Raw genomic sequence first — 27,018 nt, 5'->3', positions numbered from 1 at the left:
GCATCAGGAAGCGTGGTAGAGTCAGAGAGGAGACAGCTGTGGTGCCTGGGCTGAGGCAGCCAAGCCTGGAACGATGAGGGATGTTTAGAGGTAGAGGAAAGAGGGGGCAGGCATTCCTGGACTTCAAAGCCTTCCTAGCCTGCTTACACCTTCCTGGTAACTGGATATCACACGCCCTCAAGACTAGGGATCCACTGCCGCCAGAAGCAATCCTTTCATAGCCAGACCCCTGCCAGCAGGTGGATCAGACCTGCTGGTGGATCCAGCAGGTGGATCAGACTGCCCTTGCCGGGGAGTGTCACAGAGGATGCTGGGAAGGAGAGGAGGAGTGTCACAGTGGGCCTCCAGCTTAAGGGAAGAAGGCTGCTTTCTTAGGTTTGGACCCGCCACCCTGCGCCAAAAAAAAGATATCTACGTCCTAATCTCCGGAACCTGTGAATGTCACCTTACATGGCAAAAGGGACTTTGCAGCTGTGATTAAGTTAGGGCTCTTGAGATGGAGAGATTACCCTGGATTATCCAATGGACCCCAGATGTAATCCCAAGGGTCCTTATGAGCGGGAGGTAAGCAGGTCAAAGGAGGAAGTAGGAAACATGACAACAGACGCAGGGGTTGGAGTGATGTGCGAAAGGGGCCACCAGCCAAGGAATTCAGGCAGCCTCCAGAAGCTAGGAAAGACAAGGAAACAGATTCTCCCCTGGAGTCTCCAAGAGGAACCAACACTGCTGACACCTTGGCTTTAGCCCAGTGAGACCTGATTTTGGACCTCTGGCCTCCCGAGCTGTAAGAGAATAAATGGATGTCGTTTGAAGCCACAAAGTTTGCGGTGATTCGTTACAGCACCAGAGGAAATGAATACACCTGGGAAGCAGACTTAGCAGTAAAGGTTTGCGTGGAGGGGTTTGAGTGGGGAGTGCCCCTCACCTGTAGGGAGTAAAGGCAGCAGAGGTGGGCAGACCAGGCAGCCGGACCGCTGTGGAGTCACAGATGATTCCATGTGGCCCTGTAGAGCCGCCCCAGGTGGCAGAGAGCTGGCCCGTGACCCGTGTTGAGCAGTTCTTGGGTGGAGCTGCCCTGGGCAGGGGACGTGGCCTTGGCTAAGAGCAGCTCGTGGGGAGGGTCTGTGAGCCCCGCAGGCCATACTCCCTCTGGTCCTGCAGGGCTCCTACAGCTGTGGAAGGCACGCCTCTCTGAACCTTCTTCCTAAGGTCTGCGGGCCCGGTACTTGTACAGCTTTCTAACATCCTGAACTTTTTCATCTCTTGAGGAGCTCCGCAGTGTGTCCACATCTCTCCCTGAGCAAGAAATGGGGGTTTTAGTCCCAGTTTCTAGAGCTGTTACTAAGTACTTTACATGTGCTGCCGACTTTAATCCTAGGAGGAGCAGTAGCTGTTATTTATTTTATGGATGAACAAACTGATAGAAAGGTGAAATGAATGGCCAAGGTCAGGGCCAGGATGAACCCTAGGTCTGCCTGGTACCTTCACTGCCCTGTGACATTGCCTCTCGCTATCCACCATTTTCTTATTAGCTGTGTCATCTTGACCAGGTCACTTAACCTCTTTTGGCCTCAGTTTTTTTGGACATGAATTCTACTCTCTGTTGCGCCTCCCTCCTAGGGTTGCTTTCACCCGGCTTCCAAGGAGATGGGATGTAGCAGGCTTTGTGCCTGGGCCTGTGAGCCAGCTGCTCTGACTCCCTAGGCCCGGCAAGCTTGCCCCCGCCCCGTGCTTCCCCGTCACCGTCCAGTCCCTGGTAGCTCTGGGCCCCTGATCCAGAAGAGGAGGGGGATGCAGGAGGGAGACTCATCTCTGGCTGCTTGTGGGTTTCAAGATTGACTTGTCACCTTTGTAGTTTCCCTTCATGCTGGGAATTATGCAGGACCGCTGGGAATGGTCATGTGGTGTATGTGCTGGGGCTTGGCCAAGGAGGAGATGGTGGTTGAAGTGCAGCCCACACTGGGCACCTCTTGCTTGGCACAAAGGTACCATCTGCCAAGGGGCTGCATCTGCCCAGAGGCGATAGCCTTTTAAAATTCTTACGAAAGCCACACATTGGATCGCAGTGGGCTGGGAATGTGTCGGCTTTTCAGGAGCCCAGGGCTTGCAGCTCAGCCCTCACACCCTGGAATCCAGAGTAGAGAAGGGGAGTGAAGCAAACCCCACCTAACTCACAGCTGCAGTGCCAGAAGCCACTGGGATCCCTCTGTGGGAGCTGCCCAACCTCCCAGACACACGCAGAGGGAGTCTTAAAGCTTTTGGCCCACTTCTCTCTGCGGACCTCTGCATGGAGGCCGCCATCCCAGGCTGGAGACAACCACAGAAGGTCACAGTCCACGTTTTTAATTGTCCCAGAGTGGTTACTTCCTTACTCCTCTCTCCCTTCGCAGTCCGTTCTGTATGGGCTCCAGATTAACGTGCCTCAAACCCAGACTTCCCTGCATTCCTTCCTTCCCTGGCTCAGAAACTTCCATGGTTCCACCCTGTCCAGACTGGCATTCAGCGCACATGATCTCTCTCATGCACACACACACACACACACACACACACACACACACATCCCTCCAAGGCTGACAGCTGCTCCTTTCTCTTCCCTAATTTCCCTTTGGTCTTCTGTCATCTCCTGTTCCCAGATCCCACCTAGACCTTTGCCTCCTGGACCACTATCCTCACCCTCTCCTTTCCACTCTTTAAAAAATGACTTCCCCTATGGGCTGCACAAAGCCCCCCTCATGAGGGCAGAGGGCTATTGACCCCAGGTGAGGCTGTGGGCAAGGCAAGCAGCTCTGGGGGTACAGCTTGGTGCCTCGAGGGCCCTGAGGACTGGGTTTGAAGCAGGTGCTCTGAGGGGCCTGTACCGGACAGCAGCTTCCCGTGCAATGGGGGCTCCCCGGGCAGGACTTGGGGGCCCAACCCAGCTGCGAGTGGGTTCCAGGTCCCCCAGAGGCTCCCAGGGCCCTCCTAACTGAGAGGATCAAAGGTGGAGAAACTGCAGTTCATGGGGCCCTGGCCCCTGCTGCTGCAGGATCCCCAGGAGACCCCCAGCCTGTAAGCCAGGCAGTCAGCACTTACCAAGACCAGGCGTCAGAAGGTGACACGCGCAATGACTGTCTAACACATGCTGCCCCACACAGGAGCCACTCAGTGGCCACGTGTGGCTGCTGGACGCTTGAAATGTGGCTCATTCCAGTTAAGATGGCTGCAAGTGTATTATAATAGCACATAATAATATCATGGTTATATTGGGTTAGGTAAATCTTTTCACTTGTTTCTTTTTCACTTTTTTTTTTTTTTGCAGTACGCGGGCCTCTCACTGCTGTGGCCTCTCCCGCTGCGGAGCACAGGCTCCGGACGCGCAGGCTCAGCGGCCATGGCTCACGGGCGCAGCCGCTCCGCGGCATGTGGGATCTTCCCGGATCGGGGCACGAACCCGCGTCCCCTGCATCGGCAGGCGGACTCTCAACCACGGCGCCACCAGGGAAGCCCTCTTTTTTACTTTTTTAATGTGGCTATTAAAATATTAAAAAGTACATTTGTGGGTCACATCATATTTCTATTGGACACTGCTGGTCTTGGGGGTAGAAAACACAGGCGAGGTCCTCGAATGGTCGGTCACACTGCGCAACAGGTGATGTCTAGGAGTGGGCTAGAGAAAACAGAGGGGGTCTCTGACACATGGAGCCCTGACCACGGCAGGTGCCGAGTGCTGGCTCCGATGCTGCCCTGCGGCCGGGGAGCATGGCTGGTGCAGCTGCTCCCTGTGCTGGGTGCATCTCAGAACAGAGCTTCTGCTGGTGGGAACGGCAGAGTCCCGGGTGTTTGAGCACGTGGTGTGCGCAGATGAAGACCTGTGGGCCTGGGGAGGAGGCTGACAGACAGATCCTCTCCAGGCAGCCCTCATCATTATTCCAAGAGGTGACTCATCCAGATCCCGCTCTCCTCAGGCCACCCTGCATAAACGCAGGCCGTCATCTGGGCCATTAGGATGATTATCGCCGCTCACAGCGAATCACGCTGAGCCACAGTGTGTGGGGGGATTCCCAGCCAAGAGAGGGGGCGTGGAGGAGGGCACGGTGCTTACTGCATCCACCCGCGGGGCTCTGGAGCTGTCAAGAGATGCTTCCAGGGGGACCCCGATGGCTCTTCTGTCCCAAGCTAATTACCACTTCCTGGCAAATCTGCAGCCGGAGGGGAAGGCTTAGGACTTCTGAGAACCATGAACCACAGATTCCTTCCGCCGCCCCCTTCCAGCCCCCCAAAACAGCTCTGGCCCAGGGGGGCTAGGCTTCCTCCCCTGCCACCCCTCCACCCCAGCCAGAGCACAGGGACTGCAGAGTGACTCTGGTCGGGCAGGGTGCCTCTTCCCTGGGGCAGCCTGGCCTTCCAGGGGAGTCCTGGCTCGTGGAGGATGTGCGCCCTCTGCAGGACTCACATGCAGGTGCAGGTTCCACAGGAAGGAGGAAGTGGCTCATTCTAGAGGCTGTACCTTGGGGCTGTAGGAAGACACAGGTCCTGGAGAGGCCTTCTCTCTTGTGGCTACTGCTTCTTGGGTTAAAGAATAAATGATCACGGTGCACCTGACTCCTGCAGTGTCTGCCCAACAGCTACCAGTTCTCTGAGTTGACGTTTGCTGGGCTAAACACATTTATAGTCATTCATGTTTCAATCTGTAAGGTAGGTCTTTTTATTCCTAATTTATAGATGAGAAAACAGAGGCTCAAAGAGGTTATGTATAGTGTCCAGGGCCACACAACTGTTACCTGGAGTCTGACTCCAGAGCTCATGGACTAAACCAGTTCACTCTGCATCCTGCTTAGGGTGTGGACTCCCAGGAAGGAAATAGAGCAGACAGCTCTGGTGACTGTCATTGCAGTGACCAAGATGAGGTAAGGGTGATGGAGAAGCAGAGAGGACCTGGGCCTTGGGGTAGGAGTGACACCAGGCCGTTTCTGAGTTCTCCTAAGAAGAACTTGTCAATCTCCCAAGCCCCAGCTACATGTGCTGTCCTTCCCCACCCCTCAACAAGGCAGCTTCATTCCGCTCCACGTGCCTCTGTGGTCACCACAGTGTCCCTGTGGAAGGAGAGAACAAACTCACCCATTCACTTGGTTTTCATACTTCCTCCCATTTCACAGAGGGGGAAACTGAGGCCCAGCTGTGGGGGGTGTGCTTTCTCCAACCACAGGTCACCCCACTGGTCACTTGCAGACCTCAGGCCTGCCACCCTCACTGAGTGGGACTGGGTGGTGTAGCTGAGTCCGCCAAGCAGAGAGAAGTCAGGAGTTGTCTCTGAGCTTTCTCTACGTCTATGCTTGGGGGCCTCGCCCCTTCTCTCCTGATCACAACAGATCTTGTGTCTCTTCTTCAGATTCCTTCCCTCCTTCCTCCTGCCTTTGGTCTGACAGGTTCTCTAACATCCTCCTCTACTGAACTTAAGAGTTTTGAGAAGCCATCTTCTCCAAGTCCCCCTCATCACCTTCTGTGTCACTTCTCCATCACCCTCATCTCTTGCTGCTCATTGCAGTGACTTTCACCACGTCCACCCCTCTCCCACTGCCTCTGTTACCTGCACCTCCACCAGCATCTTCACTATCACCACCACCACCTGCCATTGCCAGCATTGCCATTATCACTATTCTCTTCCTCCTTGTGGCTTGCACCACCCTCACCTCCTTGTTGCCATCCTTTCCACCACGACCATCATCATTACCTCTAGCATCTCCATTTCATCCACAGCATCACATCCTGTATCACCTTCACCGTTACTGTCACCGCCGAAACCACTACCATTACCTCCATCATATTTACTGTCACCAGTGCCATGGCCACCATCTCCTCCAGGCCCATCTTCACCTCTGTCATCCCCACCATTACCAGGAACTCCACCCTCCCCTCCACCTCTGTCATCTTCTCAGCTATTTCCAGCCCTATCCCTTCCACCACCATCTCTCCCATCACCTCCGCCACCTCCACCATCCCTGTCACCACCCCACTCTCTCCCAGAGAGAGTGCCTGACATTGAACCAAGGACTTTGCCCTGGCAGAGAAGAACACCTTCCTGCCTGACCAACACCCCCTCCCAGATTTCTCAGAGAAGACCCTCAGCAAGCTGGGTGTCAGAACAATCCCTCCTCTTGACCCTTCCACAGGATGCTTCTGACAGGAGACAGCTCAGCCCTCCCTGTCAGCCATGCCTGTACCTAAAGAGACAGCTGCTGTCTGGATGAGGGATCAAGGCCATTAATCAGGGGCTGCCCTTGTTTGCATAATGACTGCATACATTTGCGTGCCATTTGCTCCCAGCTTCTGAGTGCGGCCCTGTGGGTGTTTAGGTGTCATTTGCATATCAGTGCAGGTGAGGGTCAGGCCTTTGAGACGTGGGCACTTATTAATTCCCTATTCTTTTATGTGCTGGTTCAGAAAAGAACTTGGAATGCCTAATTCTAGAGTCAGTCAGCTGCAGGGCTCTGAGGTGGGGAGGTGGGGAGGTCCAGTTAAGAGCCAGAGGGGAGAGGGCAGCCGGAGGCTTTGGTGTGGTCCAGGGTGGAACTGGTGGGGTGGGGGTGGGGGTGGGTTGGCTGCAGAGACAAGCTCTGGTTCTTAGTATCAGTTCAGGATAGCACCCTGCACAGCCACTCCTGTCCCCCCCACCACCTCCTGTAATCCCTTCACTGTGTGACCTTGGGCAAGTCCCTCCGCCATCCTGTGTGGAAGGCGTTAAGCCACTAAGCCCACTGCATCCAATGCCTGCTCTGAGTGCTGGGGGCGGGGGTGGGTTCTCCTCCTGACTGCACATGGAGGAGCTCTTTAAAAATACCAGCGCCCTGGCCCCGCCCCCGCCCCTCCCCCGCCCCCCCCCCCCCCCCCCCCCCCCCCCCGCCCCGTGGGCCCTGGGCACGGTTATTATTAAAAGCTTCCTGGTGACTTTAATGTGCAGCCAAGATTAAAAGGGCTGCTTGTGGCTCTACCCTCCCACCCTGCCCCCAGCCTCCGCGGCCTCCCGAGACCTCCCTCCCTCATTTCCAGCTCCCGCTGATCTTTCCCTCACTAAAGGCTCACCTAGCCCCGGGATCTGGCAGGACACTTTGGATTCTAGTGCTTTTGCTGGAGGCCTCAGAAATGAATCCTTCCCTCCTGAGCCACGTGGCTGATGGCTCATGCGTGGCGGGATAGCACTTGGCAGTGGCTGGAAATTCCGCCCCCCCCCCCCCCCGCCGTCTCCACCTTGGTCTTGCCCAGTGGCATCCCCCTGCCCTTGGCTGATCCAGAGAGGAGTCTGCAGGGGCCAGGAAGGGGAGGGGCTGCTCCTGTGCAGCTCTGCTCCACCCCTCCTCTCCCAGACTCACCCATCGGGTCATTCCAGACTCCCGGGCTTTGCGGCCGCCATTTCCACGCCTGGCAGAGAGGCCCAGCAGCCCCTCTTGGCTCCTTACGCTCAAGCCCTGCGCACTGATGTCCTTGCAACCCCAGAGCCCCAGCCCAGCCCCCATCCTGGAGAAGGAATGTTGTTTCAAACAAGCTGTAGTAAACGCGGCTGTAATCTGGCCTTCCCCGAACTTTCTGGGGTCATAACAGGCATATCCTGCCCAGGGCAGGATAAGGGAAGTGGGACAGAGCCCCTGCACGTCCCCCCAGGTAGTGCAGCCCCAGAACGTCTTGGCCCGCCTGTGGGTCCTCGGTTGCCAGGGGAAGGGTGGCCTGTGAGATGGGGGTCTGCCTTGAGGAGGACCAGACAGGAGACTCGGGTGTGCGCCTTGTGGGAGAGGGCAGACCCTGAGTAAGGCTGTGGGCAGGTGAAGACATGAACATGGGGACCTGCCCCAGGACCAAGGCTGGGGTGCCAACAGTGGGGGCTCTGGTGTTCGCTGTCAGCGTTCACATTCTAACTGTGCCGTGATGATGAGGGTGATGATGGCATCTGTCTTCTGGATTCGAGGATTATGGGAGAGGAAGCCTGTGACATGTTTAGCACAGGACCTGGGACATAGGAATTGCTCAGCAAGTGCAGCTATGACTATTGTGCCCTCCTTCCTGACCTCCTGGAGCTCCAGCCCATTTCCCCTTGTCACAGTTCCCTCCCCCTGGGGCTTCAGGCCCCTAAGGGGTTAGTGGGAGGGTGGGATTAGGGAGGACTGGCTGCCTTGCCCTTTGGGAAGGGGGCTGCGGCTCCACATTCTGGGGCCTGAGGCTTCCCATTGGGGCTGGTGGTGACCGGACCAGGAGCCCCAGAGCTGGGGCAGCCCCTCCTGACTATGAGCTGGCGACGGCACTAAGGAGGCAGCTCAGGCCCCAGCACTAATGAGCTCTGGGCTTGCAGACCCTGGCCGGAGTCCACCCAGAGGAAAAGGGGTCAGAGAGCACGGTCAAGCCACACTCTCGCCCCAGCAGTGACAGAACTGAGCAACTGGTCTATGTAGGAGTAGAACTGTCAGGACTTGGTGATGGATCGAAGTGTGTATGTGTGCGTGTGGAGGGGAGGGTGGCAAGTGCAGTAAGGGAGAAGGACTAGAGAGTTCCTTTGGTCTAAATGGACCTGAACATCCTTTCTCTGAAAGGCAGGCAAAAAAGACGTTTCCGACATAGTTGCATGTCAATCAGATTGAAAACCAAAACCACCAGTGATACCCGCAAGGCTGCAGTGTGTGTGTGTGTGTGTGTGTGTGTGTGTGTGTGTGTGTGTGCGTGCGTGTTGTGGTTGGGATGGGGCAGTGGCCTGGGAAGCACATCCATGAAAAGCGTCAGCCTTGGGGATCAGCATACAAGTACCATTTGTCACTCTGCTGTGTTCAGCCAGCACTGATGTCTCTGCTGATGGTCACTAAGATGACCTTTAGTTAGTTGAGAAAGAAGCCCCACATTCCCTCCTATTTCACTACCTCCCCCAATTTTCTAGAATTTCTCTTTTTTCTTCCTTCAATTCCTACTCCTTCTCTTTCTTCCTCCCTTGTACCCTTGAGAGGCCAGTGTTCCAAACTCAAGTCTGATCACAGCCATGGGGTTGAGTCCTGGGCAGTGGAGGCCCCTCTCACTATGTCCCACTAGTTATGTCCTTCCCCCTGCAGTAGCTGTAGCCCTTCCCCCTCACTGGACAGAGGTCAGGGGCTTCAGCCCAGGCTTGGGCTCTGCTGGCCAGCTGGAGGGTGGGTGCAGAGCCCATTTCCTTGATCCCTCTCTGAGTCAGAAACACAGACTCTGGGGCCCAGAGAACTTGGGTCTTTTTACGTGCCACCTCTGTGAAGCTGTAGGTGGATAGAGAGCCATTATCCTGGCTCCAGGAACAAAGAGTTGTCTTGGGGTCATTCAAGGTAGCCAGAGAAGGGAAATGAATGACCTCCAGGGAAGAGGCTTGGAACAAGAGTGAAAGGAGGAGAGATGGGATGAGGTCATAGAATAGATATAGCCAATCTAAACTTTCATATCAGGCTGAGGGCCAAGTTTTGGAAAGCTTGGATAGGGCCTGGGCGCTTCCATTTACTTTATCTCTATGCTCATGACCACCATGGCTCAGTTAAAAATATTATGTTTAGGTCTTGCTCATTGGAAGTGTGTAGACACTAGTCTTTCCAGAATGAATTTATCCCTATTTTCATCTCCACCATGACTGCCGTCACCACCAACCCCATCACCAATATCAATACAGAGATGGCCGTTGTAGGCAGTTTTTGTTAACTGAATGAAAGCCAGCACTACTGTCACCACCACTGACATCTTCATCTCCACCACTGCTGGAACTGAATCACCACTACCACCACCTCCACCATCGTCAGTGACATCGCACCTCTACCACCAACCCCCCCCACCCCTGACACCAATAACATCACTAACAACCACCGTTATCACCAACATCCCCACCATCATCACCAAAATTGATATTGTCACCTCTGCCACCAACACTACAGCACCGTTGATATCACCTTCACCACCACCACCACCACTGTCACTATTGCCCTCACTGACATCATGACCACAGTCATTCACCACCATCGTTAGCAACATCACAACTCCTCCCGCCCACCATCGTCCTCACAACCATCATGCTTGAATCCCCGCCATTGTCACTGGCATCACCACCACCACCACTAATTTCTATCTTCTCTCCTAGAACCATGTTCCTTTCCTTCAGAGCACAAAAGGAATGTGCAATTATACATTCTTTAAGCTGATTACCTGGTTCCCACTCAACTATACGTGTCATGGAAGCAGGGATTGTGTCCCTCTTTCCTCCACCGTGGAATTCTCTGTGCCTGGACAGTGGGTAACTTCACAGTAAGGACTCCGTAAATGTCTATTGAATTAACAAATTATTTAGACGAGCACAGTCTCTACACTGAAGGGAACTTAGTCTCTAGGATTTGAATGCTTCCCATAGTTCTATCTCAGGACTGGACCTTACTAGAGAAAAATAACACTGGGTGATAAAAGTGATCAACTAAGAGGGGAGAAGTCTGTGCTGGCTCTGTGATACACACAGCAGTGTGGGAAGATCCTAATCTACAGTCCACCAGCTGAGAGCACAGCAGATGAGCTGAGAGATGTTCAGCTCCTCTGAGACCTTTATTTCCATCACTGTGTCACCTGGAATTTATCTGAACCTGGATCAATTCAGTGTCAAGTCTTAATCCAGTTCATCTTTAAGAGCAACAGAGGTTTGCAAACATGCTCCCAGTAGGCTAGAGCTTCCTTGGAGGTACCTTGGAGAAAATGATGACCTTCAGGAAGGGGTCTGAGGGGGGTCACAGAGAGGAGGGCGCTGGGCTTCCCACCCAAACTTCAACCATTGGGCTCCTGGTATAGATTTTGTAACAACGAGGCTCCAATGATTTTAAAATCAGGTTTGAAAACCATTGGCCTAGAAGGCGAGTGTTTGAATTGTTTAGTTTTGGAATAGATGTTTGGCATTGCGTGTATGTTCCAACCAAAAGTCATAAGCCAACTAATGCCACCAGGCCAAAAGAAGCATTAGGAAATGCACACCGATGTTTCTATGGACGCTTCTCCTCCCAAGGCCACAGCTCATCGAGATGTCTTTTATTCTGGTTCTTCGGTAAACTGGAAGCACAATTTTGTTCTTAGAGAACTGTATTCCATGCAGGAACCCTTGTTTAAATGAACTGTCTTGGGAACGGAAGCCTAAGGAGAAGCGCAGTATATGAATTCACCCATGTGCCTTCCTGCCCAGCAAACGCTGGCTCTCTAGCCATGCAGAAAAGACCCTGGTGGGGGGAACAGGACCCCATTCTTCCGAGTAACCCCCTCCAGCAGAAACACAGCAGCCAAGAGATTCAGAGTCAGCCAGGGGTGGGAGATTGTCACCTGAGGGGAAGGAGACCAGACACTAACTGGGGACATAGTGCCTTTCCAGTGATGGTCACTGAGAGTGACAGGGCGGGAGCAGGAGAGTGAGAAGGATGGTTGTACCTCGCCCCCAAGGGCCAGGTCCACAGCAAAACAGCAGATCCCCCCCCCCCCCCGCATCCATCAGCCCCCTCTGAAAAAGTGTAGCCACTGGGCAGGGCTCTGCATGTGTGTGTGTGTGTGTGCGTGTATACACACTTGCCAAGCAGCTATGGGGATGGGGGCACCTGGCCAGCCCCCTGTCTCTCTGTTGGTTCAGCCCCTTCTGGCCAACCTCATGTCTGTCCTCAGGGTACCCCTCAGAGCATGGGCAGGCAGAGTGGGGGGCCCGGGGCTGGGGCACAGTCTGGGGAGAGCGGGTGGCAGGCACCGCTGCTCCAGGGAGAGTCTGCACTGCCCGGGTCAGGGAAAAGATGGCATTCTCTGGAGAGATTAAGTCTGCAAAAGAGAGTTTAGTTTGAGGCGGCATCCAGGCTGAGAAATGAAGGTGCAATTGTGAGGGGGCTTTGAAACCAAGAGAGGAGTCGCTTGCTAGCCAGAGATTTGGGCTGTGACCTTCCACAGTTTGCTGGGGAGGCTCTGGAAAAACAATGTCACGTGAGACTGGTACCTTGGGAGTAAGGGGAGCCAGGGGGTTGGGCCCTCCTCTCTGGACCAGGGATGGAGCAAGCCTGTTAGACACGTCCATTTCTTCCACAGGAGGCAGCCAGCTCTCAAGGTCGGTTATACCCTCAACCATTTGTTTCCTGGTGCAGAACCACTGCAGCCTTGGAAAGCCCTCAGCCACTGAGGGATGGCCGACCAGCACAGTCTCCTCCCAGTGTGTGCCCTCTCTCTAGCCCTCGCAATCTCTCGTCTCGTTAAACAATCCTGTCTCTGCTCTTATGCGCCCCCCCGGGAAACACACTGCTTACCATGAACCATGACTCCAGGAGGCTGTTGCTGTCACAGCTGTATTACCTACACCCTCACCCGAACGCCCCATCGGACTTGATCCTGACCTCGCGGCTGAAGCACCACCTCATTCTGTCTGTTGAGGGCGTCTGTTCCTTGTGAGTATCCTCAGAGAAAGAAATCCTTTAATGGCTGAGGAACCTGGGGGAGAGGAAGGTTCCGGCAGGTAGAGGCAGACAGACATTGGTCTGTCGCTCTCATTCTTTGCTTCATTCAGCCAGTGACTTTCTCCTGAGCCCCTGGGTGCCCCGCCCTGTGCCCAGATCTGCCGGGATGGACGCAGGGAACGAGGGAAGAGGGCCATGTTCTCGGGAAGCACAGTCTATCTACTTGGGGAGGCAGGAGTTACACAGGCAAACCTGTAAGCAGTCCATGCAGAGCAAGCCCTGTGGGTTGGTGGCAGAGAACATAGCACAAGCTGTGTCCCTGAAGTTGAATACACCTGCCATGGGCTGGGCTTGGGAGACTGGGGAGGGCTTCTTGGAGGAGGAAGGGAAGGAGGACAAGTAATCGGGGTAACTTACATCCTTTTGGACGAGCTCCGCATAGGCTGTGCAGGCAGCAGAGACCAGCTCAGCAACATCAAGGTCTATGAGGTTGTTGCACGCCTGTGCCGGGAGAAGGTGGGGCGGAATCAGGTCTCCCCGGGCACAGGCAGCGACCTGACGCTTCAAGGGGACAAGACCGCTGCTCATGGCAGTCACTGGGGCCAGCTGATCTCCCCCACCACCAGCTTGGCACACTGCCTGAAATTGTACCAATGGAATTTTCTCTGTTGGGAAGATGGTAAATGCAGTTTTCATTCTGGGCTCTAGGGAGTCCTGGGGTTCCACCGAGCGTCTCATGGGCTTCTAGGATGACTCATTTTTTGATTGGGGTGCTCTCTAAGATGTTTTTGACAAAGCCTTCCGCTGCTTTTTAGAATTGTTGGAAAATTCCAGGTCTTTTGTCACAGGAGGACCCTAGGGCCAAAGAGTTCACTGTCAGTCTGTCAAGCCTAAAGCTTAAGAACTGTTCAGGGCCTCAGTTTCCCCATTTGCTGAACACGGGTGATGATGACGATGAGCGTTATGGCCCCTCTGTGCCAGGCGTGTCATGAGGCTTAAACAAGCTGGTCTCTAAAAGCATGCAGCACAGTGTTCGGGGTACGTCAGTCTCGTCACTATTCCTGCCCAGGGGCAAAGGGGCTGCTGGAGTCCAGGGCCCCCGACCCAGGGGCCTTCCCCAGGGATGGCGTGGGTGTCGCGGGCCTCCAGGAGCCGGTGGGGCCGGGCCGGGCCCGAGGGTGCTCTCACCAGGAGGATGTCGTCGCCCGTCATGCTCTCCTGCAGCACCTGCGTGCGCACCATCTGCAGCATGCTGTAGGCCACCAGCACCTGGAAGTTCCTGCAGGGCTTTCCCGTCAGCAGGACCTGCAGAGGTGGGCGAGCCTCAGCCTGGCCTGTGGCCTGACACCGCAGACGCCTATTGGATGGTGCGGTACCCACCAGCCACGTGGCCCCGTCCATCATGTCTGGGCCTTGCTGCCGACGTGCTCATTCATTCAGTCATTCGTTCATTCAACCTCTGGGGTTCTAGGCATGGTGCTTCTGTTGGGGGACTCAGGGAAAAAGCCTTCAGGGAATTCACTAGAGAGAGGGCAGGAGGAGGGAGAGAGAATGAGAGAGGGAAGAAGGGAAGGAGGGAGGGAGCAAGACAGAAGGTGGGAGAGGGAGAGAGAGAGAGGGAGAATGCCAAGAATAACTGGGTAACTCTCTGTAGCATTTTTTTTTTTTTTTTTTTTTTTTTGCGGTACGCGGGCCTCTCACTGTTGTGGCCTCTCCCGCTGCGGAGCACAGGCTCCGGACGCGCAGGCTCAGCGGCCATGGCTCACGGGCCCAGCCGCTCTGCGGCGTGTGGGATCTTCCCGGACCGGGGCACGAACCCGTGTCCCCTGCATCAGCAGGCGGACTCTCAACCACTGCGCCACCAGGGAAGCCCTCTCTGTAGCATTTGAGTGGAGCTTTGGCAAAGCAACAGTTGATGGAAAGTCAACAATCCAGGGGTGTCACCAAAGGCCTGGCAGTGGTCATGGACTTGAGCATGGAGACCAGCAGGCCAGGAGGGAGGGGTGAGGTGGGGGGAGTTGATTTCTGAGGCACTGAATGTCAGGCTGAGCGGTGGGCCGGATCCTGCAGGCAGTGGCAGCCACTGGGCAGGGCAGTGATGGGCGGTGGGCCTGTTCGCGGGGAGGTTCATCTGCTGATGCCCCAGAGACTAGGGTCAAATAACTGCAGGTGCGACCTGTCCTTGGGGGCCCCACCTTCTCCAGAAGTCAGGGCTCAGAAGAAGTGGGTGCTCAGGTGGAGGGGAAGGCCGAGGAAGAGGTGGCTGGGAAAGTGAGAGCAGAGTGAGGCCCCTTGCACAGGCAGGGTGGCAGGGAAGCTGAACGCAGGCCAGGCTTCCACCGCACAGGCCACGAGGCCCCTCCTGCCTGCGCTGCCCTGAGAAGGTACAGTGGTGGGATTAGATGAACAGAGGGACCAACTGATGCTCTGTCATCTCCCAACAGGGCGGAAGCAGGCTCAGTGGCCCAATATATCCCAGTGAACTCCATCCAAAGCCAGCAATCAAGGGAGGCAAGGAAAAGGGCTTCCCTGCCGCCTGCCCTAGGGGTAGGGTCTATCCTCTGCCCCAGAGGAGCGCCTCACCTCCCAGAGCCTCCAGACGTCGTCGAAGGACTTGAAGGCACGTTGAAAGTAGAGGCAGAACCAGGGGAAGAGGGACTGCACGGCCCCCGCACCCTTCCCTTCTGTGGGGAGAGAAGCAGGGTGCCAGCCAGGGGGCCATGGTCAGGGGAACAGGAGATAAAGCAAAGACAGACAGATGAGGCCAAACAACTGAGCACATAAACATGCTGGAAAATACAAAGACCTGGGCTGTCACTTTTCCATCTGCCCTTGGAGACTGTTTGGGGTGGATTTTCAACTGTCCAGATTTCAACCCCATCCAGATGAACCCTCTCGCTGGGGCCCAAAGAAAAGACCAAATGACCTTGCTCCCTCTCACATGATTGGGCGCCACTGCCTTGGACTGTGTCCCGGCCCCCTCCCACGCCTGCTCTGGTTGGAGGACGTGTAAGATGGCAGAGGGGCGCACTCACTTAAGTGCTCAGCAAACACGGGGTCCAGGAAGTTGATCACGTTGTTGAGCATGTCGAGGTTCTTGCCCACCCCGATGTTGATGACACAGCTGTGCTCCTGGGGAAGATGGGTGGGAGGGAGGGAACCCCTTGAAAGCATCAGAAGAGTCAGTCTTGCTTCATCAGCTCCCCAGTTCTGGAGGCCCTGTGCGTGTCTGGCTCTGGGCCGGGCACGTGTCTCTGTGTGAGTCTGAGTGTCAGTGTATGTGTGTTTGCAAACACACATCATGTCTGTGTCTGGTGTGTGTGTGTGTGTATGGTGGGCATGTGGAGATGTCTCAGGAGTGGCTCACAATGCAGTGAGACCAGTTATTCCTCCAGACACATGCCATGGGTCTGGACCAATCAGGACAAGGAAAGAGCAGTGTGCACATTGTTGCAGGGATGGAGAGAGGGATGGGGGTGGGTTCTGGGTAGCTTCTCACAGCTCATGAGGAAAGGTTTTCCAGAAAGGGAGTAATGGGGGGCAGCACCTTCAAAAGCCCTCCACCTCACAGTGTGGGGGGCGCCCTGGGGGGCCGGATGCAGGTCATGTGAAGGTAACTGTGGGAGACAAGACTGAAGACAGAACCTTGAATGTCTGGCTGCGGTTTCTGGATTTTATTCTGGAGGCTGTGGGGAGCCGTGGAGGATTTGCAGGAGCAGAGCCATGTTTTGGGAGGGTAATGCCCGGAGAAAGGTGGGCCTCACTGGGCCTTGCCAAACCTTTCAAGGTTTGACAAGAGCTGGACCCAGAGCATCATTACCCACCTTCTCAGTTCCAATGCTTGCCACCCCCCAACCAGAACACACCCCACCGGGGCTGGCATTGTCTTTCCATGGGAGAAGCTCCTCTGGGACCCAGAGGGCTGCTTCAGGGCTGGAGGAAATGGCTGGGGCTGCCAGTGCCTGCCGAACCTCAAGGGGTCGTTTGAGGAATGGGGGTGGTCCCTAAGCCAGGCTCAGCTCTCACCGTTTTCTGCAGGAAGAACTGGAAAAGCCAGAAGGTCTCATGGTCATGTTCCACCATCAGCTGGAAAAGCATCACCATCTCATGGAAGCCCTGCTGGTACTCTGGGGTGGAGGGGAGCTAGTGAGGAGGGGCGGAGCCTGGGCTTGGACCGGCCTTATCCCAGGAAGGGGTTGAGAAGAGGGGGCTGAAGGGAGACCCAGCCCTCTGGCGCACCTGCCTGGGTGTTGCAGACGTAACTCAGGAGCAGAATCTTCTCCAGCCTCTTCTTATCAATAAGGACATTGCCCAGGGGGTCTTTGTCATAGAGTTTCTGGATGTCGTATGCTAGGTGGGGGGCAAGGGATGGTGAGGCACCAGATCACCTCCAGCAGAAGGTCCATGGGTGAGTTTATTCCCCTCATTCCAAGAGGCTAGGACCCAGGACATCCTGGGAAGGGGGCCATGAAAAAGGTACATCAGTCCACCAGGCTTTGCCTCTCACCACAACCTGAGCTGCCTGGGCTTTTTCCCACCTCCAAATCTTTGACCAGGCTGTACCCTTTGCCAGGGATGTCCCACCCCCCCCACCCCCCATTGAACTAATTCAATCTAGTTCAAGGCCAAGGCGGGAAGAGATGTAGACAAACAGCAGAAACAACATACACCCAGGGATACACAGTGCTGGGCATCTAGGGGCAGCCAGTAGAGCCAGGCGGACAGACTAACCGAGGTTTAGCTGGCAAAATTCCTGGCATATGTCAAGGCAGCTCCCAGGAACCAGCGCACAGATGTGACTGAAGTGGTGCAGGGATGACCTCCAACCCTCCCCTCTGCCCAGCACAGCCCACCCTCCTTGGCTCACCGATGTTATTCCGAGTCTCTATGAAGTTCCGGTGCAGGTTTTCCAGAAGGGGCTGAATCTTCTCGTACATCTGGCATAAGGCCTTGTAGTTCTTCCTGTGAGAACGGAACTGAGGCTGAACGAGGCAGCCTTCCCTTCCAGGCCAGTCGGGGTAACCCTGAGCAGTGCCCTCACCCAGGCAGTGCCTGCTACCTGTGCTGCCTCCCCTCTCCCCGCCTCTGCCAGCCCTAACCATCATCTGATGTCTGCCTGGAGTGCAGCGGGGTGACAGGTTTAACCTCTGGCTCTGCAGTCTGACCACTGCACCTGAATCCTGGATTACAACTTAAGTACTGGGTGTCTGCCACTAGGGTCAAGACTTGGGGATATCACCAGCCCTCCCTAAGCCTCAGTTTCCTTGTCTGTAGAATGGGGCTAACACTAGCACCTATGCCTCAGAATTAGAAGGACTGGATGAAGCAGTGTTTTGTGCCCATCATTAGAACGAGCTTAGGTGGTGTCGTGGGTTGAATGGTGACCCCCAAAGGGAAGTCCATGCCCTAACCCCTGGAACCTGTGAATATGACCTTATTTGGGAAAAGGGTCTTTGCAGGTGTATTTAATCGAAGGATCTTCAGTTAAATACTGTGTTAAAGTTAAATCTTTAACTGAATTTTCTCCACCTCAAGAAGGCTGCACAGGTCTAGGGATGGCTGGGCTGGGCTGAGCTGGGCGGTGTGGGGAGGACAGCTGGGAGGTGCTGGGATCCAGCTTAAGTCAGCAGAGTGAGGACTGGTAAACATGGCCGGGCTGGGGTGCGGGGTCGGGAGTGGGGATGGGGGAAGGTACCGATGCCCCCTGAATGTGGGCCCCGAGTCGGCAGAGCCGTGGGGATTTTGTCTCTTGGAAAGAGAAGTCCATTTGAAGGAAGAAGCCTGAACCTACCAGGCTGGGGTGGGCACCCCCTCCCACCTGCACCGCCAGCCACCCTCCCCTGACAGGATCTGGAACGTTCTACCTCCTTGTGCTGTCCACCATGAGCCGCTCATCCTGGGAACTCTGCCATGAGTAGTAGCCCGTAAGGAATTTCCAGGCTTCCGTCCTCACGAAGGGGTGCAGACCCTGGGGAGGGGTGGAGGTGAGAGGTCGTGGGCCTTCCAGATGCTTGCCAAAAGGGCCCCTCCCAATGCCATGCTTGTCCCCTTGCCTGCCCATGTCCCCCAGTTCCGGGGTGAGGCCAAGGGTAGCTGAGGACCATACCCTTTCCAGGATGTTAACACAAATGGAGTCTCGTGACTTGGCCAAGTGACCGTTCTCGTCAAAGAAGCCATCCCATTCCGTCTTGTCAATGGGTGGTTTTCTCTTCACCTGCCAAGGACAACCACCTCAGCCCTCTGTTAGGAACCTTTGGCTTTTCTTTAAGTGTGATTTTTAAGTGATATACTCTGGATTTTGCAATGTGAATCAAAGTTCACAGCCTCTGACTCACTTCTGGAAATTTATCCTGAGGAAATTACTGAAAATATATAGAAAAATGCTGTATGCACAGTCATTTTCATTGCACACTACTTACCAAAATGAAAAATGCAAGCACTCTCTAACTGTTGTGCAATAAGGGAATAGTTAAGTAAACTATGGTTTATATGCTTAATGGAATAGTGTGAGGCATTTAAATTGATGCTTACAAGGAAAGAATAATAATCTGAGAAAATACAAATGTTAACGGACAAAAAGCAGAAAACAAAACTGTGTATTCAGTATCTACTCTCTCTGTGTACCATACTCCATACATCTGTTACATATTATAAAAGCTTCACATTATATAGTCTTAGAGCGAATTAACCACTATAAAAATCCTGTTAGGGGGCTTCCCTGGTGGCGCAGTGGTTGAGGGTCCGCCTGCCGATGCAGGGGACACGGGTTCGTGCCCCGGTCCGGGAGGATCCCACATGCCGAGGAGCGGCTGGGCCCGTGGGCCATGGTTGCTGAGCCTGCGCACATCCGGAGTCTGTGCTCCGCAGCGGGAGAGGCCACAACAGTGAGAGGCCCGCGTACCGCAAAAAAAAAAAAAAAAAAATCCTGTTAGAAAAAAACCCTGAGAAAACCCACCTAAAAACAAAACAGTGATTATCTTTGAGTGATAGGATTATAAGTAATTTTCCCCTTTTTCTTATATTTTCAAACTTTTCTATAATAATATATACTGCTTTGATAATGGAAAAATATAAAACAAGCACTAATTAAACACATCCAGGAGCTCCATTTTAGCTTTCCTAAAAGAGCAGAACAATGCATCATAAGGAATGGTTTCTGGTTTACATCAGGGGTGTGTGTGTGTGTGTGTGTGTGTGTGTGTGTGTGTGTGTTTGTGTGTGTGGAAAGTGAGTGCAATGCATACAAAGTAATTTAAAATGCTCATAAAACAATAATTAGGAGTTGAATTCCTGTTGGAACAGGGGAAGATTCCTAGGAGTCTTGTATTGGAGAGAATATCTTGAAATGCCACATAGCAGACTTGAAAGTGTGGTGATGGACAGAGCTTGGCAGGTGACTAGACATATCTGATGTGTATAACTCCCAACTTCCCATTAATATATACCTGAATGTGCACATGTGTGACTCAAATTTACATTTGCTTACGAGTCACCCGAGGATCTTCTTTAAACGCAGTTTTTAACTCAGAAGGTTTGGAGTGGGGCCCAAGATGACACATTTCTAACAAGCTCCCAGGGGATTGCTGAGGCTGGTCCACTGACCACATGTGTAGAAAGGTGTTAGAAGAAAAACAGCCCTGGAAATTAAAAATTAGAGCCCACAGGCCCAAATTGGGGATAATTTCCACTAGCTCCATGTTCTATTGGGATGGATTGAGCAGTACACTTTAATGACTCATACATGTTCCATCTTCTGAACCAAAATAGGACATATGGGCCCTAGAAGGTACAAAAAATCTTGGCCTTCGCCTAACCTTGAGAAGCAGGGTCTGCCCTGATGCCATGTCCCGACTGCATAGGCACTGTCACCTGAGCTGAGCAGAGCCAGGCTTCTGCCCCCTGGCAGCCATCATGATCTCCCAACTTATACTCAGAGACCGCAACACTCAGCAGGAAGCAGAAGGGAACAGGCAGAGCGGGGCTGTGTCCTGGGATCCTTAATTGTAAAAGGGAATGCATGAACTTTAGGAATACATTTCCTTATGGATTTTAGTCAATTGATCAATTTCTACAATAAAGACAGTTGTGATTTTGATGGGGATTGCATTGATCAATAGATCAATTTGGGAAAATTGATAACGCTATTGAATCTTCTGACCCATGAACACAGTATATTTCTGCATTTATTTAGGTCTTCTTTAATTTCTTTCAGCAATGTTTTTGGCGTGTAGATTATTCATGTATTTTGTCAGATTTATCCCTAAATGTCTCATTTTGGGGGATGCTACTGTAAAAGTGTTATTTTTAAACTTTCAACTTCCAACTCTTCATTGCTAGTATATACAGATACAGTGGATTTTTATATATTGATCTTGTATCCTACGACCTTGCTAATCTCATTTATTAGTCCTAGTAGCTTTTTTGGTGTATCCATAGGAATTGTTACATAGGCCAATGATCAGCAATCTACAACCCATGGGCCAAATCAGGCCTCTAATCTGTTTTTTTAAATAAAGTTTTATTGGCACACAGCCATGCCCACTCATTTGTTGTCTATGGCTTCTTTCATGCTACAATGGCAGAGTTAAGTAGTTACAACAGAGATGTATGACACACAAAGACTAAAGTACTTACTATCTTGACCTTTACAGAAAAAGTTTGCTAACCCTGACATAGATGATCATGTTATCTGTGAATAAAGGCAGTTTCACTTCTTCCTTTCCAGGCTGGATGCCTTTTATTTCTTTTTCATGTTTTATGCACTGGCTAGAACTTCAAGGTCAATGTCGAATAAAAGTGGTGAGAGCAGACATCTTTGCTTTGCTCCTAATCTTAGAGGAAAAGCATTCAGGCTTTCATGATTGTGTATGATGTTAACCATAGGCTTTTTGTAGATGCCCTTTATCAGGTTGAGGAAGTTCCCTTCTCTTCCTAATTTGTTGAGAGTTTTTATCAGGGATGTTCTGCATTTACTGAGATGATCATATGGTTTTTCTTTCTGTAGTTTGCTAAAATGGTAAATTATATTGGATTATTCTGGATGTTAAATCATTCCTTGGATAAACCGCACTGGTGATGTATTATCCTTTTAATTTTTAAAATTTTAATTAATTTTAATTTTAATTTAATTTATTTTTTGCTGTGTTGGGTCTTTGTTGCTGAGCGCGGGCTTTCTCTAGTTGTGGCAAGCGGGGGCTACTCTTCGTTGTGGTACGTGGGCTTCTCATTGTGGTGGCTTCTCTTGTTGCGGAGCACGGGCTCTCGAGCACAGGCTCAGTAGTTGTGGCGCACGGGCTTAGTTGCTCTGTGGCATGTGGGATCTTCTGAACCAGGATTTGAACCTGTGTCCCCTGCATTGGAAGGCAGATTCTTATCCACTGTGCCACCAGGGAAGCCCCTGTATTATCCTTTTTAGACATCATTGGCTATTATTTACTACAGTTTTATTTAGGATTTTTGCATCATTGTTCACGAGAGATATTGGTCTATAATTTTGTTTTCTTGTAATATCTTTGATTTTGGCATCAGGGTAATGTTGGCCTCATAGAATAAGTAGGGATGTATTCCGGCTTTTCAATTTTTTAGAATAGTTTGTATAGAGTTAGTATTATTTCTTTCTTCAGAATTTGGTAAAACTCACCAGTGAAGCCATCTAGGCCTGGAGTATTCTTTGTGGAAAGATGATTAACTACAAATTCAATTTTTTATTAGATTGAAGGATAGTGTCAGAAGAAATTGTTTTATTTTTTACTTTTAAAATTAGAGATTTATAGGAATAGGACATTATCCTTTTAATTCACTTTATTATTTTTTATTTTATTTTTTTGGCTGTGCTGTACTGCGTGTTGGATCTTAGGCATGCAGGATCTTAATTCCCCGACCAGGGATCGAACCATGCCCCCGGCAGTGGAAGCGCGGAGTCTTAACCACTGGACCACGAGGGAAGTTCCTCAAATTTATTTTAAAAAATAAAAACAAACCATACAGGAAACAACAAGGAATCAATAAACGCATAAAGCATAAAAATGATAGAAATCCAAAGAAATTGATTATGGAAATAAATGCTTAAATTCCCTTATTAGTTGTAAACATTTAAAAAGCACTGATGATAGTCTAAGCACTTTATATTTACCAACCTTCTAACCTTCACAGCCACCTATGAGGTAGGAGAGGTTGTTACACTGTTTTATATATTAGGGAACCAGAGCCCTAGAGGGTTAATTAGTATATTTGAAGTCGTACAGTAAATATCAGAGCTGAGATTTGAACCCTGAGCTGTTTGTTGCAAGAGTCAGGGTGCTTAACCCCAACGCCATGCCACCAGGGAGTGTAAAAGACAAGAAATTTCAGTTTGAATAAAAACTATACGCCCTACATACGCTGTTAACAAAAGGCATACCTTAAAATTAAATGCCATGGAAAGATTAAAAAATAAGTGATGAACAAAGTTATGAAAAAAGGGTTGGACACAATGAAAGTGGCAAAGTAATCAAAGTACTATGCACAGAACACTATAATAAAAGATACGGCATCAACATAATAAGGCAGAGATAATCGGAAACATCGCAAGAAGGCATCTGCTGAGTGCTCGGACAATTTGCATTACTAAACCTCTACCTGCAACAATTGGCCATCTGCCTACTTTGCCATGGCTGAATTTGTTTATAAAAAGCCACTGACTTCTCCTTCCAGCAAACTCCACTTCTCTCTGCGCAGCCACTTCCCTGAATCTCCCCATACCCGAGCAATCTACGGGCCACCCACCAGAACATTTAAGACATTTGCTAGCAAGCAAAGGACAAGCACAAAAAGCCTGACCACCTGCAGAGGGCTACAGTGATGTGTGTGTGTAGGAATTTCCACAGGAAGTCCCCTTCCTCTCTTCACCTACATCCACACCTCCTGTCTATGCCTAAGATCCGTCATGCAGTGCAGCGCGGCCAAAAAAAATAATAAAGTGAATAGAATCTGTATCTGGGGTCCTTCAAAGTAAAGGAGGTGGTCATCTCAATGGCCACTCAAATCCATCTTCATCCTCCTATATTCCTCCGTTCCTTGCTCCGCCAACCTATTAACACTCTGCCCACAATCTGGGTACAATGACCTAGTCATCCAGGAGGAGACCCTGGTAGTCCTCGAGGTGCTGGGTACTCTTCAGCTCTGCAGTAGTGCCTTTCCTAGTCCCCTGGGAAGGGTACTGCCAGGTAGGGCAGGTGTGGAAATCTCCTCCCACCTTTGTGGTGTGCCTAAGCAGGTTAAAGGTCTCCACGGGCAAACCTGGGGAAAGCTTGGCCATGCTTCCTCTGGAAAAGGGGTCCAGAAGTGGGAGCCTTAAATGGTTCAGCCTCTCTAACATCTGCTAGCAGCCTTGGCTACAGGCATACATCTTTCTACTCTCCTTCCCCCTCTGCATCACTGGGTTTAAGAATTTTCTCCAGTATTGTTAGTAAAATAAGAAAGCCACTGGAGGATAAGGAAAACTTTCTATGAGGGTTTTTGATGCTGTGTTCCTCTGAATACTCACAGCAACAGAGCCCTCAATAAAGCCTGAGTTCATCTGAGGGACAAGACATACTCCCAACAGTAACCATGTTAGTGATTCTTACCAAGGGGAGAGGGTGTGGCCCAAGGAGGGCAGGCATATTGATAGTAGAAAGCTTGGGGGGGATGTGTGCAACTTGAAAGTTATCTGGGTGATTATTAGTAACCCAGGCGTGGAGGGTGTATCATCAGTATAGCATAGTTATCTTAAAAGTAGCTTAAACAACAGTGGTTCTCAAAGTTAGCTGCACGTCAGAGTCACCCAGAGGGCTTGTTAAACCACAGATCGATGGGCCCCATCCCCAGAGTTTCTGGTTCAGAAGATCTGGGGTTCAAGAATCTGCATTTCTTACAAGTCCCCCTTTGATGTTGATGCTGCAGACTCAGGCACCACTCTTGGAGAATCACTGATTTAGAAGATGGACTCCGCAGTTTGGGTTTAAATACCAGCTCTGCCACTTACTAGCTGTGGGTCTGTAGGCAAGTTGCTTAGTCCCTAGGCCTCAATTTTCTCATTGTGAAATTTTTCTCAATTTTCTCATTTCTCAGTTTTCTCCAAGTGAAGATAATAGCTTCATCCACCTCATAGAGTTATGATGAGACTGAATATAAATAATGCATTTAGAACAGTCATTGTACCTAATAAATGCTATATGACAGTTTGTTATTTTATTATTATCCTTCTCTAACTTCAGATAAATGAAGAGAGGTATAAAGAAAATTCAAATCAAGGCCTCGTGATAATCTTCAATAGAGCAATAACATTTAAAACTCCGGGAGAGAGAGGCCTGTTTTTCATTTCTGCTTTTTTATGTATCACTCTCTAAATCGCTATGATTAATGAGACTTGAGATTGGTTAAGGTCATTATAATTAGTTACTATGATTTTGAAAAATATACTGTATAGAAAATTTTATGACTGAGGCTGAATTCAATTGAATAGTGTATCATTAATCGGACATGGAACTGCCTACTAACAAAAGCATTACTGCCACCTGGTGGCAGCATACCAAAATTGTTGGCAAAAGCACCATGGAAAATTTATCAGCATCTTTAAGACAACTTGCAGACCTAGACTCATTAAAGTTAGAATGTCACGTACGGGGAAAAAGTAACACTGGCTTAGATAGAAGGGTAAAAACGAACCTGTGTTTTTCAGTCCTGTTGTCTGTAATGATGGTGAGACCAAGGTTTAACCTACCCTGCTCCATTTTCGAGGCCAGCTCAGGGCTCTAGTCCTTCCTACCCAACAGGGGAAAATGGTCCTAATGTAAGCCAGAGGTTGGGGAGGGAGGGCCTCAGAGCTGACGAAGAACACCCACCAGGATGAAGGAGGCCGACTGCCTGGCAGAGAGGCTGTTTTCAGGAGAGAGGGTGGTCATGGCCCCTGCTAGCTGTCTTCAAAGCAGCCTCTGACCAGAGCTCACTTGGAGCCCTAAGTGATGCTTTAATTAAGCAGGGGAAGGTGATCTTCCTATGAGTTGCATCCCCAGGAGGAACTGGGCCTATTCTGACCTCCCATGCTTGAACAGAGCCAGCCACTGTGTGTCACAAAGCCCCTGGAATCCTCATCACAAAGACCTTGGAACATGGGAGCACTCAGCTTTAGAGGTTAAGACACACCCAAGAACCAAGGGGACTAAACCTCCCAGTCACCCAGGAAAACTATAGCCCTTACAGGATGTGCAGTGGGGGTTGGGATCAGAGGACATCGGGGTGCTGGGCTGGTCAGGGAGGGCTTTCTGGAAGAGGTGAACCAGGAAACCTTTCTCTCTATCTCGGGATCTCCCTCCTCTGGGCTCCCTTCACTTGTTATCCCGCCGGACTAGTACCGAAACCTGGAGAACACCTAGAATGAGAACTTCAGATTTCTTGGGTGCCACTTTCAGAGACTCAGAATCAGAATGTCTGGGCTGGGGACCTGGGGAACTGTATTTTGAAAAACTCCCTGGGTGACTCGGATTAGGTATTTGGATGGTAGCTTCAAGGGGTAGAGATCAGTTTCATTTATCTTTATATCTAGAACGCAAAATACAGTGCCCAAGTGACTGAATGAATAAGTCAATTGAAGAGTAAATGAAGCTCTTAAATCTCATCTTACTTTCCTCTCTGTATATATTAGAGAGATTTCTATACATGCCCCATCTCCCCCGCTACCCTGAGTTCCTTTAGGCCAGGGTCAACGTCTGATTCTTGTGCTTTCCTCTCCCAGTGCCAACCCCACCTCCTGGCACTTGGTAGGTGCTCAGTATTTGTTGAATGAATCAGGAACTGGCTCCTCTCGGCTCCAGCATCACCAGTTCTCCACCTTAAGCGTCGCTTGCATTTCTACTCAGGTCTCGGCCATTAAAGCCATCTGGCTCTAAAGCATCCTTAGTCATTAGGAGAAGATAGTAATTAGACCAACCAAACTGGAATCAGGAGCTTGGAGCTGGAATTTGGACTCTGACCTCAAATCTGGATGTTCCCCCATTCTGAACCATGGATCCCCCAGCCATGAAATCAGAATACAGTCAACCTCTGGCGTGCACATTCTTATTAACATAGTGAATCAGCGTCCATATGGAAGTCTTCAGTGGACACAATTCACTGTCTCATTTACTGTTACTGTTCTGCTAGCTTGTGGCACTGCAGGAGGCCTTTTAAATCGAAACGCTTTATTCTCTGCCTCTCTCCACTACTCCATCCCAACCTAGGAAAGCGTGACAGCCTCTTCCCCTTGATCTGCTGCCCCTAGGTCTGCATGGACAGGAGGTGGGGCGGCCTTGAGTAGGGGAGGAGTGGAATAAGGACGGGGCAGCCTCTGACAGCAGGATGTCTTCCTTCTGAGTCTTCCAAAGCAAATGTCCGGAGCAGCAGGCATAGCGAGGACATTACTCACCATTTGGGATTATCTATGCCTCTGTTCTTCCACATTAACAAATGTCGACAGCTGAGAATTCACTGTAATGTTGCCCTAAGAAGCTGAGGATCAGGCAGGGAGTTGGAAAATCTGAGTGCTAAATCCAAAGTGGCTTCTAAAATGAACATGATGGGCATAGGTCATCTGCTGAACTTCCTT

The 27,018-nt window shown here is 51.3% G+C and overlaps 2 protein-coding genes across 2 annotated transcripts in view; both read right to left on the bottom strand.

Moving 5' to 3' along the window:
- Positions 1-27,018, bottom strand: part of LOXL1 (lysyl oxidase like 1) — an 82,733-nt gene that overhangs the window by 41,666 nt on the left and 14,049 nt on the right. The window lies entirely within an intron of this gene.
- Positions 12,279-25,437, bottom strand: TBC1D21 (TBC1 domain family member 21). Its single transcript, XM_033852622.2, has 11 exons — positions 25,280-25,437; positions 18,523-18,630; positions 18,281-18,384; positions 17,284-17,378; positions 16,656-16,766; positions 16,443-16,543; positions 15,452-15,548; positions 15,000-15,100; positions 13,605-13,721; positions 12,834-12,917; positions 12,279-12,450 (listed from the first exon to the last, which is right to left on the bottom strand). The coding sequence occupies exons 1-11, from the start codon at positions 25,337-25,339 to the stop codon at positions 12,418-12,420; spliced, it is 1,011 nt and encodes a 336-aa protein (XP_033708513.1). The 5' UTR covers positions 25,340-25,437; the 3' UTR covers positions 12,279-12,417.

This window comes from Tursiops truncatus, chromosome 2 (assembly GCF_011762595.2).
Source record: "Tursiops truncatus isolate mTurTru1 chromosome 2, mTurTru1.mat.Y, whole genome shotgun sequence".
Classification (NCBI taxonomy): domain Eukaryota; kingdom Metazoa; phylum Chordata; class Mammalia; order Artiodactyla; family Delphinidae; genus Tursiops; species Tursiops truncatus.
Note: the sequence above shows the minus strand (reverse complement) of the source record. Positions and strands in the feature narration are given on the sequence as shown.